This window comes from Alosa sapidissima, chromosome 5 (genome assembly GCF_018492685.1).
Source record: "Alosa sapidissima isolate fAloSap1 chromosome 5, fAloSap1.pri, whole genome shotgun sequence".
In the NCBI taxonomy this organism is placed as follows: Eukaryota; Metazoa; Chordata; class Actinopteri; order Clupeiformes; family Clupeidae; genus Alosa; species Alosa sapidissima.
Window position 1 is genome coordinate 20,119,411 of NC_055961.1, and position 18,790 is coordinate 20,138,200.

Consider the following 18,790-nt stretch of genomic DNA (forward strand, 5'->3'; position numbering starts at 1 on the left):
TGGCCTACTGGTTAGCACTTCGGACCTGTAACCGGAGGGTTGCCGGTTCGAACCCCGACCAGTAGGCACGGCTGAAGTGCCCTTGAGCAAGGCCTCACCCCTCACTGCTCCCCGAGCGCCGCTGTTGGTGCAGGCAGCTCACTGCGCCGGGATTAGTTTGTGCTTCACCTCACTGTGTGCTGTGTCTGTTTCACTAATTCACAGATTGGGATAAATGCAGAGACCAAATTTCCCTCACGGGATCAAGGAGTATATATACTTATACTCATTGGTGCACGAGCACATTCTCTAGCATGAGTCAGGCTGGGGAATTCTCAGCATGTTACGGTGCTCAGAGGAATGTATCGGACATGCCAGAGTAACAAAATGTCAAAGTATACAAGACATTCTTAACGTTTTCATTTTTCGATGTATAATAATTTAAAAATAAATAGCGTGTGCAATTTGTTTGATAATGGCTGCTGGATAGAAGCCAAAAGCTTTGTTTTGAGGAAGCAAAATGCCCTGTCAATTATTGTGAATCAAATCCTTGTTTCTGAAATTGCAACACTTTCATCATGCCAAGTTCATGGCTCAAGTCTCATCTTGACAAAACAATGCAACCTATCTGAGTGCACACTCTGCCCACAGCCCACACGATCACAATACCTTCACAAACAGCACAAAAGAAAGGTTTACATTGACATTGAGGTATTACATTGACAAATCTTATACATTCTTTTATGTAAATATAAATCATACAATACATCACATCAATATCATACTTTGTGTACAATATAGTGTGTAAGTATCACATGCAAGCATAATATCAAGTACTACTTCACCTACCATTGCCATTCAGTTTGGCTTTATTTGCATTGGGTTTAAGATATGGCGCAAAGTTGTGTTAGAGTTCCAGAAACTCTAGCTGAGAACGGATACAAAAATAAGGAAGGCCAAAATGCCACTGAAACTAATTGTCTGATCTGAGAGGACAGAAACTCCTGATCTAACACTCTCACCTGGAGGGAAGTACAGAGTGTTTTTTATGGAACAGGTGTATTGTGATTTTGCAGTTGACTTTTCTGTGTCATATTTGTGAGGTTGTGTGCTCTAATCTAATGTCCAAGGATTCACAAACCAGTCCAGCTTAAAGAACCAAAAAAGACCCACAATTGCAAAGAACAGTTCAACAACACAGATGCCCACACTACAACAGCAACAGTGACTTATAATCATGGTCTCATGATAACACATTTAACATAACAAAGCCTCACAGTTTAAATAAGCCTTTTCTTTTTCTCCATTTACTCAGTTGGACATCTGGCAGATGCTTCAAACTGTCACTTTCAGGAGTAAGAATGACAAAAATAGTCACACAAGAGCAGGTAAAAAGCTGTATGCAGCTCACTACCCCTTTCACAGATGATTATATATATGGTATATATATACACTACCGGTCAAAAGTTTGGGGTTACTTAGAAATGTCCATTCCACACATTATACAGAATACCAGCTGAGATCAGCAGTTTTCAGATTACATTATGCTTACATAATTGCAAAAGGGTTCTCCAATGTTTTCTCAGTTAGTCTTTTAAAATGATATTATATTAGTAAACAGAATGTGCCTTTGGAACATTGGATGAATGATTTATTGGATAATGGGCAATGTAGATATTGCATTAAAGATTAACAGTCGAGAACCTTTTTGCAATTATGTAAGCACATAATGGAATCTGAAAACTGCTGCCATGATTACAAAAACAATGCAACTGATCTCAGCTTGTATTCTGTCTATAATGGATGCCATAAAGTGACTCCAAACTTTTCGGTGTATATACTGTATATATACATATACAGCCAGAAATGACAGTCCTAGTGATTTGCCCCATTGAGAACTCAGAGAAAGAATGGTTGCAAAGTCAGACTCCAATGCAAATGAACTACACTAAATGGTGCACATTGACCACCCTACATATCTGCCCCAGGGACACATGGTAGCAGTATGTATGCATGTATTATACAGTAACAATCAAATGTTTGAACACTTACTAATTTATGTTTTTTTTCCCTTATTTTGACTATTTTTAACAAAACTGAAGAACAAAAACTATGAAATACCACACAGTATTACCCTGGAAATACAGAGTTCTCGCGAGAGCACAATTTAAATTTGCTCAGCGACTTACTCTGGCAATGATGCTCATTACCTATGCATGGAGCCGAGCTGCACCAATCACATCGGTGTAACTGATATAGGCGGGCCAGAGGCGAGCTTAACGGATGACAACAGCGCTGCAACATCAAAGTCCAGAATCAGTCAGTAAACATTGGTCTTAGTGTTATCCAATTGCCTGCGGTGATATTTTCAAATGCATGCTTGGTGCCGCCCCTCCAGTTGGGCCATTTTCATTACTCATAGCCAGACCCTAAATCTTTAGATTTGGGTCTGGATTTCCAGGCTAACACAGGATTGTGTAGTAAGCCAAATCAAAATGTTTTATATTTTAAGCTCTTCAAAGCAGCAAACTTTTAAAGTTAAAGGTGCTCTAAGTGATGCTGGGTAACGTCACTTCTGTTGATTTTCAAACAGAGAGATAGCTCGCTACCTCCTCCCCCTCCCTCCCGTGCTGCTACCGTGCAATTGAAACTCTCCTAAACGCGCATCTCGTCTGTGATTTGCTGGAACAGTTTGTTATGTTGTTATGGGCTAGGTTTGCCCAGGTTGTTTTTGTTGCCGTTTTTGGAGCCTGGGCTGTCCACAGAGATCACATTTTTTTACAGTGTATTCAGGACACAGGCAGCTAGCGGTTGGTTAGGTGATGTTTGCAGTAAGTGACATAAAATGTTTTAGCCTAAAAAAACGCATGGCATCGCTTAAAGCACCTTTAAAGTTGACTGGTATTTAGCAGATGCTTGCATCAAAAGCATTACAGATTCACAATGCGGATTCGGGACTCGCAATGGCAGATTTGGGAGTCAATCCCAGGCGGTGACGTTACAGCTCCTCCACTATGCTGTTTTACTGTGGTGACTGCTTATCACGCTCTTGGCATTTTCTCAACCAGCTGCGGGAACACAGAACCCTTGCCAGTACCCAAATAGTCCCCCAAGATTCATGAAAAGAAGCAAGAAATGCATGCAGGGCACATTTGTGGTTGTCAGTTGTGTACTAGTGAAGGTGTTAATGGAAATGCAAGAGACTAGGTCGAAGTACTCCCAGTGCTATTGCGCCACACATTGTAGTTCTCCTGTTTATTCGCTTGGAAAATCGCCATGTTTCATGTTGTGTGACCGTAGACATTTTTATCAACTACTCGTGCAACTGTATTTAAGTCGGGAAAACTTGGATGTTTTTGATTACTTCTACGTCTGGCTACATCTGAGCCCTCTAGCATAGCAACATGCTAACACAGTCGCGCCGCACACCAGAGCGTTTGAGTGCACGTACCGACACTGGAGAGGTAAGACTCAACTCGTGAAATTTAAGGTAAGAACATATATTACTACTGACATTGGGTGGCGTGTTCTTTTAAAAATCAATTTGACAACAGTTTAATCAATCTTGATTTGGTTAGTGATTAGGATTTGGCATGCATGATCATGTATACTTCAAATGTTTTCACGTCACAAGGCCAGTATTAGCCTGGACTGGCATCGTGAGTGGTAGTGTGGCTTCACACTTGGCTGTAATATTCCAGATCCAAACAACATTAAAGCCTGGGTGCCTGACCCGTTGCCTGTACTACAAAACTGCGACTTGTTGTGGGTCATTTTACTGGTGAAACCCTACCCATCAGTAGTCCCCCATTGTGTGTGTGTGTGTGTGTGTGTGTGTGTGTGTGCCTCTTGTGGAGCTGCCGGCTTCTAGCCAGCGTCGTTTACATACAGAGATTACATCAGTTTGCTTTTTTCCTCTCTCCTCCTCCTGATGACGTCACGTACAGGTCTCCAGCCCTCCTCTCCCATGGGACTATAAGAGCCGCTTGTTTTTCTCTCCACCTGAAGCATCGCCACACCCTGACGACAGGTACCTCTGCAACCGGAGCACACTCACCTGCACGCCTGCACGCCTGCCATTATTTGCGGCTTCTGTGGTTCACACTGGTAACATCCCTATTGTTGGAACATAGTCTAAAATCTACTGGGCTTTAGGAGCATCTTGGGGGAAGACACAGCTGAGGAGGCATCATGTCGATGGGATTGGAGATCGGAGGCATTGCTCTGGGTGTCATCGGATGGATCATCGCCATCGTGTGCTGCGCCCTGCCTATGTGGAGGGTTTCTGCGTTCGTCGGGGCCAACATCGTGACAGCGCAGACCATCTGGGAGGGCCTGTGGATGAACTGCGTGGTGCAGAGCACAGGCCAGATGCAGTGCAAGGTCTACGACTCCATGCTGGCGCTGGGCTCCGACTTGCAGGCGGCGCGCGCCATGACCATCATCTCCATTATCCTCGGCGTCCTCGGACTGCTCATCTCCATCATGGGCGCCAAGTGCACCAACTGCATTGAGGACGAGGCCTCCAAGGCCAAGACCATGATCGTCTCCGGCATCTTGTTCATCATCGCTGGCATCCTGATGCTCATCCCCGTGTCGTGGTCGGCCGACCGCACCATCAAGGACTTCTACAACCCTCTGGTGCCTGCTAGCACGCTCCGAGAGCTGGGTGCTGCCCTCTACATTGGCTGGGCAGCAGCGGCACTTCTGATTTTTGGCGGTGCAATGCTGTGCTGCACCTGCCCTCCGCGAGAGAGGAGGTACAAGGCCCCGAAAATGGCCTACACCAACCCCAACTCAGCAAGCGTGGGTGGGTACGACAGGAAGGATTATGTCTGAAAAACCAAACGTCTCACACATCTGTTTAACTTCACTGTGGAAATTGTTATTGCACTGTTTTCATTACTTTTGTGCTTTTGGAAGACAAATACCATACAATTCTGAGGTCTGTAAAATTTGTATTTGTAACCCATTCATTGATAAATCAATACTTTATGTTAATGTTTCTATTAAGTAATTCAAGTAATTGTGAAAAACTGTTGAAATTAATGTGTATTTTCAAGTGAACGTGTCCTTTGTCTTAAACATACTGTTAAATAGGAGTGGTGTGTTTTACATATATTTGTTTAGGAAAATCCTGACCTGGAAAAGACTCAAAACAAAACCCAAACATCTCACAGATACTGTTTGGTCTATTCATTTTTACTAGGAATTGAAAAATGTCAAGGTTGCCGTGGTGATTATTTATAAGTAATTAATGTCAACAAATGTCAAGATTAGATCAAACCATTTAACTCTGCTACATCTTAAAATTATAGACACACATAATATTCATTTTATAACTTATTACTTTTATTTATATAATGTTCTAGTATATCCATTTAAAATGTCTATAACGATAATGCATTGATCCTTATACATTCATGAACTGATTAAAACAGAGGGCAAAGAGACCCATCTAAATTCAAATTTTAGAAATGTATATACATTGGTCACTCACTATTTTCATTTGTTACTGTGTGTTACTTTGTTTTATAGAAATTTGTACTTATGTGCAAATAAATGCCTACATTTAAGATAAGTTTTATTCCTGAGGGCACATATTCTTATTTATCCATTATGGTTTAAGTCCTGTGACTTGACGTGTTGCTCACTTTAGCACACAAAACTGTCCAATGTTTGCCAGAGGAGGTGGCCATCACAGAGAGTGCCTTTGCATTGTCACTGTGGAAGCCAAGAAGGAAGCACAGACAACAAAAATACAGAACTCAGTGCTCATCACAGGCCAACACCGGGTCAGATTACAGAGTACTCAACATTCATTATATTTATCGTCTTAGTGGCCAAATGCAACGTCAATGTGTAGACCAAATGTATTTTTTAACACAACATATGTTAATTGATTCTGATAAATAGCCTTTTGTGTTTCAGAAAAACACATTTCAACATTTCATCATGGTTTGTCCAAAGCGACCAATATGTGTTTATTGCCTGGCTGTTTTGTTTTTATTATTATTTTGGAACTGAAACTAAAAAAGGACTTTACCTTGTACATATGGGTGTGATAAATATTTTACTTGATGAATTAAATGAATAAAGACAATTGATCAATTTTGTGACTCTCTGAATGTGTGTCAATTTTGTGACTCTCTTAATGTGCAATGGACAGAAACTGATGGTCTACAGACCAGAAGCACATACACACTGAAGCAAAAACACATATGCATACGTCTAGTTTTTAGGAGTTTCTCCTAAATCGGCCAGTAGGAGCTACTTTTAGCCTTAAGATTCTTTGGGAATATGGACCCTGACCAACAGCTTAGAAATAATAAGCTAATAAATCATATATTTATTTTCCTTCTAATAAGCTCTTGTGATTATGCATTAATGTCAGATATGCTTATCACAGATATCACACATGCTTATAATGCATATTATGAGGATCAGTGACATCTGTTCAGGACAGTACAGGATCTGTTCATCAACAGTACATCTGAAAAGGAATAAATCACCTGTGTTTTGTTGTTGTTGTTTATGTATTTGCTTGCTATTACTGCCTGTAGATAATAATACATTGTTTTTATGAGAAGTGGTTTAACTTCACCACAGGCCACAAAGTTCCTCCTTTCTAGCCTTTCTTTGTTGTTATTTCCACGGGGGAAATGGTCTTTTAAAACTCAGATTACAGCTGACCAGATGAAAATAATGATCAATGTATATTCGTGCTTTGGGGAAGAGTGGAAAGCTGAATCAGATAGCCTACTTGCATGCAGCTATAATCCAATTTAGTGACATTTTCACGATTTATGTATCAGAAACATACCAGTATAGTAGGCCTCCATGGGGTTTTACAAATGAAAAACATATTCAACAAATCTGTTGGGTCAAGTAGTTTATGCTCACACAATCTTTATAGACAAGATGGAGATGTTTTACATGTACTACTCTAGCACCTTATCTGTACAGCAGGTTTGGCAAGTACAGTACAAAGTAAACTTTTTGATGACTCTTTTCACAAGAATTGACAGAAATAGCCTAAGTATTAAGGTCAGGTTAGAGTTAGGGATCAGAACCTAACAAGTAGTTGTTTAAATTTTCAAAAGAACGACCAAAGAAGTTCTTAAGTGAGAAAACAAAGAAGTTCGTAAGAAATATGACAGTTCTTAAAAACATTTTGGTGAATACCATTTAAGAAGATTCTTAAGAATTTCTTATTGTTTTTCTTAGGAATCTACTTAAGTTCTTAAGAAAATGTTTGTGAATCCAGCCCAAGAACCTAAGTAGTTGTGAAATGTTGGAAAATTTGGGATTAGTGTACGTATCATCATTAAAATATGATGAATATTTGAAGAGTTTGGTTCCAAAACGCTATATCCTCAATTTCAATTAATTTTCATAAATCATTTTTTTTGTTTACATTTTGTTTTCCAGGTAGTTTCAGTGCAACTGTAATTGGGTTATTGTTATTTGACTTATCTTTATTCAATCAAAACAGCAAAACTGCAATTTTATTGATATTACCTGAAATACACATTAAATAACCTGACTTATTAATGTATTTAAAAATGGAGATAGTGTTTTGGAACCTAAGTCTTCATTTGTCCCATATGTAATTATCTGTCCCAGTTAAGTGTGCTTTTTCAGATACTAAAACTACACAAACGTCTAAAAAAGGCTGTTTGTAAGACAATAAATGCACTCAAGAAAAATTGAGACTGAAAATAGAATTAGGTGAAAGAGGAGACCACACTGAACTGCTACAGCTGTCCTTGTCACCATGGAGACTGTATACCAAGTATCTTCTGCTGCCTTCATGGAAACCTTGTCCCTTGACACCTTTGCCCCCTCTAATGAATAGAGATAACCTCCCCTTCATCTGAGGACAGGCTTTAATGTAGGTTTTCTCTCATCTACCATGCCCCCTAAAAAGATTCACAGAGGAACCAAGTTTGTAATTTCCTTAAACCTATTTGAGAAGGGCACGGTATAGCAACTAAACAATTAGGTCTGGTCTTATTGACCTGAGCCTTATTGTTTTGCCTCAGTGTTTTTGAAAGACTTAGTAGGTAATGGTACTGTGGGTTGAGTCAGTAACCAGGAAGTGTGTACTTATGACTTGCCACCAGGTGACATCAGTTCATCAAATCACCTGAAAAGTTAAAGGAAACATGATGTCCACTGGGCAAAGGACTCAAACAAACAAAGAAACGAAATAAACAAACAAAGAAAAAAAACAAATAATTAAAAATAAAACATTTGACATTCCATGTAGACTTTTAAATATTTCTCCTTTACAATATAATATATAAAAATTAAGATTAAGATTGGAAATGAATAATCTTAATAATTTATAATCACAGGAACCTAGCCTCCATGTGAGGCTCAAAAGTGGCTCAAGGGGGTGAGTTGGAAGTTTAAAAGGTCAAAGGTTTTATCAATCAGATGCAGGTAATGGAGTCTATTCAATCTAAAATAAGTATATTTAAAGAAATCACTTCTTGTGTACAGTTTCCTTCCCAAATGTTGTTCCAGAATATGGAAAACAGTGGTCAGTCACTAAAAAGGACGCTTTGGAAAGTGGGATGGATAACGTTCGGTTACGTTGTAACCTTTGTTCTCTGAGTGAAGAGACTATCTCTCCACTCTGTTACATATTCCATATGTACGGGGAACACAGGTGCTGCATAAAGCACCTGTGTTGGCGTGGGACTAGTGCTTTAAGCTGATCGACACAAGTCTCCGAGCAGCATGACGGTGGAGAGATAGTCTCTTCACTCAGAGAACAAAGATTACAACATAACCGAACGTTCTCTATCGTATCGAGACTATCTCTCCACTCCGTTACATATTCCATATGTACGGGGAGCCTCTGTAAGACACACCGGGAGGAGACAGTGCAGACCAAGCACACAGATAGACATAGTCAATTTACACACCCCAAGGCTTTCCAGCTCTGCCAGATGCAAGAGCCATTGCCTTCAGCCCAGTTGCCAGACGCCACCCTGGGCCTACCAACTCTGCAAGATGCAAAGGTGTAGTGGTGGGGTGAAAGTCACTCAAACTTGCCCAGCAGATGCAAGGCTGGTTGAGTTGTAATGTACAGATCTTCCTGGTCGAGAGCACATCAGGCCTCCAGGAGGAAGGGACAGCAACAAAGGGCATGGAATCCCAGCCTACAGTAGTTGCACGTAGCACCAGCCACATGCAGGACGGACCAGCAGTCATGTTCAGGGAGTAGTATTCCACAAAGTCAACAGGGTTGACCATGTGGCTGCTGCACTGATATCCTGTAAGGATGTGCCCCACCACAGTGCTATATCTCTTGTTAAATGTACACAACCCTGACAGGTTCAGCCTCTGTGTTCCCCACAGAATCGGAGAACCGAGATTACATAACCATACGTCCTCTTTCAGCCAAGCTTACTCAACGTCAACCAATGGGACACGTACAGTAGCCCATAGCCCTCATCACAGCTGTGGCAAAATAGTTCACCAGGAACTGATAATGAAGCGTAGCATAGACCTTCGCCTCCAGTATAATAAGTCATCAGCGGAGTACATATACATTCTGACATTACCAGCAATGGCAGTGTTTTCGTACATTTTCGCATTGGCAGGTAAGAGGTCACCAATGCAGCCCAAACAGAGCTGGTGCATGCACGCATTGTGACACAAAAAGAATTATCAGTGAGTCTTCACATCCACCTTTTACACTGCCAAATGGTGGGGTTCCAATGACCACTGCTTAAGCAGGGAGTCAACAGTACAGCACAAGATGAGTTTGATGGTTACACAGTGACACCATCAACAGGATAAGGCTCCCACATCTGCATGACACTAGAGCCGATAGTGGGTTCAGCAGCTGCTCACTTTAGCAGTGAAGAAGGCAAAATGTACAGTACTACACAAGCTCTGGTGAGTGTGTAGTGACAAGAGAAACCACTGGGTGTTCTACAGCGACTGGCTGGTTTGGCATGTGTCTGACAGTTGCAAAAGCACACTGATGAGCACACATCTTCAGCACAATGCATGGTTTCCTTCAATGTGTATAGCTAACAACAACGTTGGCTAGACAACACCCATCGGCCGACTGTAACCTCAGTGAAGAGCAGCAGATTGCTGGCTCAGGACAATTCTCACATGCCGCGAAGTTGAGGTGCAGAGCAGGCAATGGAAGAACTGTTGACGGCCAGATTGTAAAAGCAGGCAAAAAGGTCTGTGCCATTGAACTCCTTCCCATATTACCCCAGAGGAAGCCACACTCAGTGGTGCGGGCTCTCGATCGTTCAGGAAGGGCTACACCCAAAGCTTTCTATGCCAGAGTGATGGGCTTGACCAGTGGGGAAGCCTTTGCTTTGATAATGTCCAGCCAATTGCTTGAGCCCTGTAGCAGATAGACAGTCGGTCAGTTCTGTAGAAGATCGGTGTATGCCGAAGCGCTCTTATTGGGAAGCGATCAAGTAGCCATTACTCTTTCTGTTGAATGTTGGGGTAGTTCAATTGCCCTGCTCCTGAGTGCTGAGGTCAGTGCCTTAGGCTGGCAAAATGGATTCACAGCCAGGTAACACCTGATTTGAAGTCTGAAGTTCACGGAGAGAGCTATATTAAATCCCTCACCTGCTTGACCGCAGCGACAGCAATTTCAGCTCAATATCTCCCAGATAGGGTGACCACCTGCTAATAAGCCCAAGGGGGGACAAGGGGTATGTTTCTGAGGGACAATGTGGGACACTGCCTGGCGCGGCGGTGCCCCCACCTCACGGGCAGACTCACTGATAGTGGTTTACCCATTTCTAGCACATACCACCTTACATGGTATATTAATAATGCCCTTCCCCTAAACATGTGTAATTGCTGATGTATCATGAATAGGCCAACCAATGTGTATTTTTTTTTTCTAAATAAAGATTCATAATACTTTGAACATTCAATGAATTGACAGATGCACTTCCACTTCCACTTCCGATTTAGCTATTTAATTTGATTTATTTTTCATTATTTATTCACTTTAAATAGATTATAATGTAAATTTGTAGGATTAACAGGAAATTCTTAACTCACAACGCCAGAGGTTCACGGAACGAGAAGGGGGAGAAAGGATGGTGGACTTGCATGTTAGTAAAGGCAGGCGCAGGGGGAAAAAAACTGTTCAGTGTTCTGGGTAGCCTAACGTTCACTAATGTTGTATGTTAAAGCCACATCTAGGTTTGACTTCCTCCTGGAATCCATGCATTTCCACTGAATTATTTTTGGAATCTGATCCCTTATCATACCTGTTCATTCTTACTCGTCGCTTGACTTATCGTGACTAAATTCAAGATGGCTGCAAACGCCTTGTAAGTAAACTACCAGTGCTTTTTCAAAGTTCTCAATGTCTCGTTTTAAATGTCAGGGCCCTCGGAAGTCTACCAATGAAGTGTGGAGATACATTGAGCCTCGTAAATGGGTGTAAAACAGTGATTTATTTGCATGGCTAGCCCGATGCCGAAGCACCACTATTGAAAAAGCTGTTGGTAGCATCGGCTAACTAGCGCCAGATTTTGGAGTGCAGGGGACAAGCCGAGATGGGCTATGAGACATATGTTCACACTCGGTATCATGTTTCAATACACTTTAGGTCAATATCACACTTTCTCCTTTAAGTCATAACTTCTTGTGTTACCAGAGCCTGTCTACCGATCTCTGGTGTTACATTGAAACTATTCAGTTTGGTGCAACCCGGTACATTTTAGTAGCTCGTAAACGTCAACGTAGTTTACGTTAGAACTAAGCTAAGATGGAACTTACGTTCAACTGGTGCAACCGGCTGCAGGATATAGAGCGACCAATTTTTTTTTGAGCAAGCATTGATTATGCGTGACACAGTCTCAATTTGCGGGACGCATGAATTGGGCTTCAAACGCTGTGCGCGTACGCGTTACGCGGGACGGGTAGTCACCCTACTCCCAGAGGCTCGAAGAGCATACTGGAGAGAGCCTTCAGCACTACCGAGAGGTCCCACGGAAATACTGTTGTGGTGCTTAGAGGCCATAGGCAGCAAGCACCACTTAGAGACGCTAGGGGAAGAGATTCTGACGCCATGCCACTCCAACCTAAGTGGCAGGCAAGCTTGGTAGACTTGGTAGACAAGTGTAAATGTAACGCAACCCAGTTCCAATAAGTACTGTAGGAACTCAAGCACTGAGTCAATGGGCCACAACAGTGGGTTACATTACCAGCACACCATTCTGCAACACCTCCGCTTAAGTGTGTAGAGTGCTCGTGTCGCCGATGCTCTAGCACTTTGTATGATTTTAGGGGGCAGTCCCATACTCAGGGGTCTTGTCCACTCAGGGGCTGCAGATGGAACTCCAGATGTAAATTGGGACTGCAGATGTATATTAGCCTAAGGCTAACTCAATATGGTTAGCATCAAATGGTTACATTTATGTTTGAATTGCAAACCACACCTTACAAGTAAGTGGAATTGAAATTGAGCCAGATGGTCAGTCGCGAACTCTCTAGGTTCGGGCACCATATTGCCCTGCGCTTGAGACAGCAGGTTGCTGCACCAGTTGCACATGCACGATCAATCTGAGGTCTAGTTTGCTCAGGGGGGCTTACCAGAATGATCGAGTGCTTGCCCGTTCGCGCTCCTCACAGGAAATCTGAGATGAGCACTGGCGGGAGTAATGCATACAGATATGCATACTGACACATCTATTCCCAGCGGTGGGTTGTTGTCGTGAATCGAGAACCACAGCTAGCAGTGGGCTGTCTTGAGATGCAAACAGGCCAACCTCGGCAACACTGAGGGCCAGATGTACTAACGTTTTTGCGCCCACTTCAGGCGTATTTGTTTCGCAACGTGCGTGTAAAATCATTGCGAGGTACAAACAGGCCGCAATGATGTAAAAGCGCAAACTGCCTGTCGCGGGAGCTGAAAGTGGCAGATTGCGTTTTTAATGTCATGCATATGCATTCATGGGAGGATCCATGGGAAAGTGGGAGTTTAGCGTAAAAAGATGGGAGGGGAAGAGTAAAGAGCGCCTAATTATGTATTATGCGGTATGTACAGACTGCTCCTGAAAGCGCACGTCTATTCTGCGCCTAAATACTTCCGCCTTGTAAAAGCAGGTGTTAATCCAAATGGCAGTTCAATGCGTTAATAAGAGAACCTTTCAAAGACAACAGAATCGCTATTTAGAGCACCAGTTTTGTAAGTCTTTGTACTATCAAAAGCAACATTAACTTTCGTTGGCCTTTCGAATGTCTTACTTTCACGTCATTCACTTAAACTTTCCTACTTGCTAGATTTGACCAATCTTCCATAGCCTACGTGCACAAGCATTTAGAGTAGAACTACTGATCTTCATTATCTCCTTGCTTGTTGACATCTTATCATGTATGGTATTATTTCATGATCGCTAAACGTTTGATTCTTTTAATGTGGTCATCAGTTAACTTCCTTCTACTGCGCTTGTAGGCGCTAGCTGCCATTCAGTTGTGGACGTTCGTAAATTGCGTTTATGGGCGGAGAAAGACAGATAAAAGCGCAGTTTACACTAAGGATTGAACGACTGATAAATACGACGGAAACTTGGGTCTGATAGCGTTCGCAATTTGCGGTTTGTCTATGACGCTGATAACGCTACATTCGCAAATGTACGTACATCTGGCCCTAAGTGTTTTCTATATGCCTGCCACGACTGTGGAGTGTAGGTGCTACTACGACGGCAGCAAACAGCTTACGGAGAACAGAGCTGTTCTGAATGTGACCCCCAGGGGGTGCTCAAGCTCACAATTTGTATAGCTAAGCTAGGCCACCAAACAGAGCTCTTCCTCAAACTATCTAGGCAGGTTATGTCCAATGAAGGAAGAGGAATGGAACTGATGTAATCAAAAAATATACATTTATTAGACACTAGACAGACACCATAAATACACTGATCGGCAATCAGGACAAGCAAATGTTCCACATAGGCAACAGTGGATGAAATTCTACAATAAATTACAACGAATGAATAGGTCTTCCAGATGAGTTACAGTGTATAAAGTCAAATACATTAATAAATACTTTTCACATACACAATCTAAAACACTCCAATCTGCAAGAGGCACTTCACACCAAATGGGCCGTACACACAGACACGGCGTTTCACACTTCACACTTCACACTAGTGAGCACTGCAATATTGCACAATTCCCAGGCCGAACACGTATTACAATGACTGGCACACAAACAGACAAAGAAACAAACAAAACTAACAGGTTACCACCAGCAGGCTTCCCCCTAGGCCCACCTAAGTTCCCAGTAAACATTCAACAAATGTGGTAGATTTCCGAGGCACATACATACATGAATTGAAATAAAACGAAATAGTTAAATCCAGGAAAAACAGTGGCTTGTTCGACAGACGAAGGCAATCCTCCTGTAATAAAAAGCATAAATGGTTTGTAATGCTACGTTTGGTAGCATCGTAGCATAAACGCCAAAGTCAATTGTACGAAGGCCAATATCTTACTCAAATGGCTGCGGCACTACTTCCTATTACTAAATGTAGTAGCAATTAAATCAGGACTAAATCTCCGATTGAAAGACTAGCTACGTAAAAGGAGTTGAATGAACTTACGTTTTTAAGACCAGCCAAGATGAATTAGACGAACCAATGAAGTTATACCAGTGTGGATGACTAATAGCTGTGCACACTCTCGCCAGCATCAGCGTTGCTTCTGCCCATAGACCAGTGATTCCCAACCGGGGGTACGCGTACCCCTAGTGGTACGCGAGCACACTGCAGGGGGTACGTGGAAATTCTAAGGTGATAAGTAGGCCTAATAACCCCGTCAAAAATGATAGTGCATCAGTTTCCCCAGGGAGACAATTAGTCTGTGGCACAACCGCGCCAAAATCTCACAATCAAAACAGCTGCTTACCTGCAGACAGAAAAATACTGGTAAGCTATGGATAAATGGCTGAAACGTCCGCTTATTCTTGATTCAGGTCAGAGTTCAGAGGAGCCCACCGAGAAACGCAAGAAAGAGGCCAAACTGAAACCAAGGCAGTACAGTGAAAAATATATATTATATGGATTCATTTCTACTTCTGCGGACCCACCGCAGCCTCAGTGTTTCTTTTGCGGTGAAGTCCTGGCTAATAGTGCGATGAAGCCAGCCCATTTACAGCGACACCAGAGCACCAAACACTCGGGAAGTGTCGATAAAAGTGAAGAATTTTACCGACGAAAGCTGTCAGAATTTAAGTCGGGTCAGACTGTAATGATGAAAGCCACGAGTGTGTCAGTCAAAGCACTCGAGGCATCTTACGCAGTGTCCCTGCTTGTGGCTAAATCAAAAAAGCCTCACTCAATTGTTGAAGAACTCGTTCTCTCTGCAGCGACTGCTTTGGCTGAAATTATGATAGACAAGAAAGCAGCCGACGCACTCAAGAAAGTTCCCCTGTCGAATAACACCGTATCCCGTCGGATCAATGACATATCTGTTAATATTATTGGACAAGTGGTGAACAAAATCAAACTAGCCGGTCAGTTCGCTTTGCAGCTGGATGAAATGACCGATGTGAGTGGAGTAGCGCAGCTCCTGTCCTTCGTGCGTTACAAAGATGTGTCGGACATAAACGAGCACATTTTATTTTGCAAAACGCTGCCAGGAAAGACAACTGGGGAAGAATTGTTCCAAGTTATAGACAGCTTCTTCAAAGAACATGATCTGCAGTGGAAAACCTGCAGCCACATCTGTACAGATGGAGCAGCTGCGATGACGGGGCGCGTAAAGGGACTGTTTGGACACGTAAAAAAGGTAAATCCCGACATTAAATGGATGCATTGTATTATTCACCGTGAAGCACTGGCTAGCAAGAGAATGAGCCCTGATTTAAGTGCTGTTATGGATGATGCTGTGAAGATAATAAATTTCATCCAATCTCGGCCATTGAATCACAGACTGTTTGAAACTCTTTGTCATGAGAACGGCACAGAGTACGATCAACTATTGCTTCACACAGACGTCCGCTGGCTGTTGCGTGGGAAAACGCTACTGAGACTTTATGAACTTCGCAATGAAGTTTTTGTGTTCTTGACGGAGCATCTGCATCCTCTTGCTGTGGAGTTTGAGGATGCCAAGTGGGTGGCACGCCTGGCATATCTTGCTGATGTGTTTACCAAACTTAACGAGCTCAACCTATCACTTCAGGGGAAGGATATATCCTGAAATTGTATGACAAAGTTCAAGGATTCACAAAAAAGCTCAAACTATGGGAGAGGAAATGTGATGGGGGAGATGTGAGCTGTTTCCCACAACTCAATGCCCATCTTGCCACCACTGATGTTGCCAGGGGTCCAGTGGTCAAACTGGTGCAAGCACATCTGTCCAAACTCTGCACTGATTTCAGTCATTATCAGGACATTGAAAAAAAGTCAGAAAGACTGGATTGGGTGAGGAACCCATTCATTGTGAGTGAGAGCAGCAACAGCCTTCCTGCAAGGCTGCAGGAGCCTCTGATGGAATTATCATCTGACCGTGGGCTGAAGATGGCATATGCTGAGAAGACATTGACTGAGTTTTGGTGTGATGTGGAGAAGGAATATCCTGAACTGGGAAAACATGCACTGATTGAACTTTTGCCTTTTGGTTCTACTTATATGCGTGAGGTGACCTTCTCAGCTTTGACACACATCAAAACCAAGCAGAGGAACAGACTGGATGTGGAGACCAGCCTGGTAACAGCTGTTTCCACACTGCCCCCAGAACTATCAAAGCTTATGAAAGACAAGCAAGCTCAAGTGTCTCATTAAAGCTCACATGACTGATGAAAAGAAACTGCTAGGCCTATTAGTGAGTCTGAATATTATTTTGGTAAGTGTTTTGTTCCTGGTTTAAAGTTTAAATGCCTGTTTAAAGGGGACTTATTCAAAGGGGCTCCAGGTTTTTTTGTGGTAGGCCTAAATGTTACAAGATATATATATATATATATATATATATATATATATATATATATATATATATATATATATATATATATATATATATAGCAAAGACAAGTTGATTATTTTGATTTCATATTTATTTATTTGTTAATATTACTTATTATCGTTAATATTATTTATTTTCAAGGCAACATATTATTCATTTTTATGCTTAATTTGAGTTAAAATTAAGAAAATGCCTGAGAATTAAAGAAGATGAAATAAAGTTATTTTCATTCAATAATCAATTATGTTATACTTTTGAATAATCATTAGCACGTATGAGTGAGGGGGTACTCATGGTATGACAAAAAGGCTCAGGCGGTACACAAGACAAAAAATGTTGGGAACCACTGCCATAGACCAGTGGTTCCCAACCTTTTTTCTCCAGGGCCCCCCTAATTCACTTCTGGTGGAATTCGTGCCCCCCCCCCAAAAAAAAAAAGGAAAATCATACGTTTTTATTTTGTGTGCCTTTATTTAATAAATGTAATTATTGTTAAATTATGTTAAATGGGTGGGTGATGGCTCATAGTAATGAACACCATAACTGAGATATGTTTGCAAATTGATTAAGTGCACTGCTTCCCCTCGTTTAGTCCATCAAAGGTAGTTCAGACTGTCCGCACGAACAGATGGCAGATGGAAGTCTGATTGGAGCTTTGCTAAGGTGTATTACTGTGTTATTACTGTTGTAAAGTTTTGCATCTTACAATGCACCTGTTTCACGATAAAGCATCGCGCACCCCCCGGACTCTCTAGCGCCCCCCCAAGGGGGTCACGCCCCCCAGGTTGGGAAACACTGCCATAGACAATATCAAGACAGGAAACGGTTAGAGCTATAAATACTACGTGTTACGTCTGAAGGAAAAGGGGAGCAAGTAAACTTACGTTGCTGCAAACCAGTGTGGATTCACTACTCGCTATTATGCGAGCAAAGTAGACCTAAATCTGCGTGTACCATTTACTGGTCACCATACGCACAGACACCAGGCCGAGCTACAAACAAACAATGAACCGTGTTAAGTGCTACTCGATGGAAACAAGTTTAGTGTTAGAGACCAATAGACGTAACCTTCTGAAAAGACTCACGTTCTCCTGTTTGCACAGCTTATTCCACAAAGCTCACTCTTCAACGCACACCGCACTATTGTTCTCCTTTCCGCATCTCACTCCACATTTAAAAGGAAGCGCTACTGGTGCCACCTGATCCAAATAATCAGCATCAGTGGGGCGGCCTTCAAGCTGCGCTTCCTGTCTCAACCACCCTACCCACTACATGAACATCAGACAAATGTTGTGACCGTACCTGTTAGTGTGACCACAACGTAATGTCCCTCACATACAGTAGGTGGCCCAGCTGCTGTGTGCTAAGGCCACCATGGCAGTCGGTCTTGTATAGAACATAACAACTGGTCAAATGCTTGCCAATATGCCCCAAGTGTGTAGTTCCAGCACCCTGATGTGAAGGCATTTCTGTGTGGTCATCCACACACCACAGGCTATCTGCCATCTTGTACACGGCTTCCCAGCCATAGAGAGAGACATCTGTGGACAAGATGCGTCAGTAGCTCGGCCTTCCCATGGGCACACATGTGCATAATGAGTTTGGGGAACACATAGCTCCACCAAGCTTGAAAACTCTTGCATGGGATGCAGGCCAACCACTACCGATGCTGCGGTGACAGGACCCCGCTGTCTCAGGCATCTGCGTACGTTAACTGTACATCCTCTGTGACAAAGGGACCTGTCTCTCGGTCGAGAGCTTGACAACCTTTTTTGCCTGGAGAGCCACTTTTACCAAATGTATTATTTTTTTAATCTCAGAAGAGCCACATAAAGACGGT

The 18,790-nt window shown here is 42.4% G+C and overlaps 1 protein-coding gene and 2 long non-coding RNA genes across 3 annotated transcripts; 1 reads left to right on the forward strand and 2 right to left on the reverse strand.

Annotated features, from left to right (window-relative positions):
• Positions 1-3,971: 3,971 nt before the first annotated feature.
• Positions 3,972-6,095, forward strand: LOC121708805 (claudin-3-like). The gene has a single exon (XM_042091718.1). The coding sequence runs from the start codon at positions 4,171-4,173 to the stop codon at positions 4,816-4,818; it is 648 nt and encodes a 215-aa protein (XP_041947652.1). The 5' UTR covers positions 3,972-4,170; the 3' UTR covers positions 4,819-6,095.
• A 7,558-nt stretch (positions 6,096-13,653) lies between these two features.
• Positions 13,654-18,326, reverse strand: LOC121708811. The gene is made up of 2 exons (XR_006031763.1): positions 18,223-18,326; positions 13,654-13,726 (listed from the first exon to the last, which is right to left on the reverse strand). It is a non-coding gene; the product is annotated as an uncharacterized LOC121708811 (long non-coding RNA).
• On the reverse strand, positions 13,821-17,888 carry LOC121708818. Its single transcript, XR_006031770.1, has 3 exons — positions 17,835-17,888; positions 14,592-14,691; positions 13,821-14,390 (listed from the first exon to the last, which is right to left on the reverse strand). It is a non-coding gene; the product is annotated as an uncharacterized LOC121708818 (long non-coding RNA).
• Positions 18,327-18,790: the final 464 nt, after the last annotated feature.

Excerpts from the sequence above, each read along its gene's own strand:
- LOC121708805 (XM_042091718.1), top strand. The coding sequence starts at position 4,171 with ATGTCGATGGGATTGGAGATCGGAGGCATTGCTCTGGGTGTCATCGGA.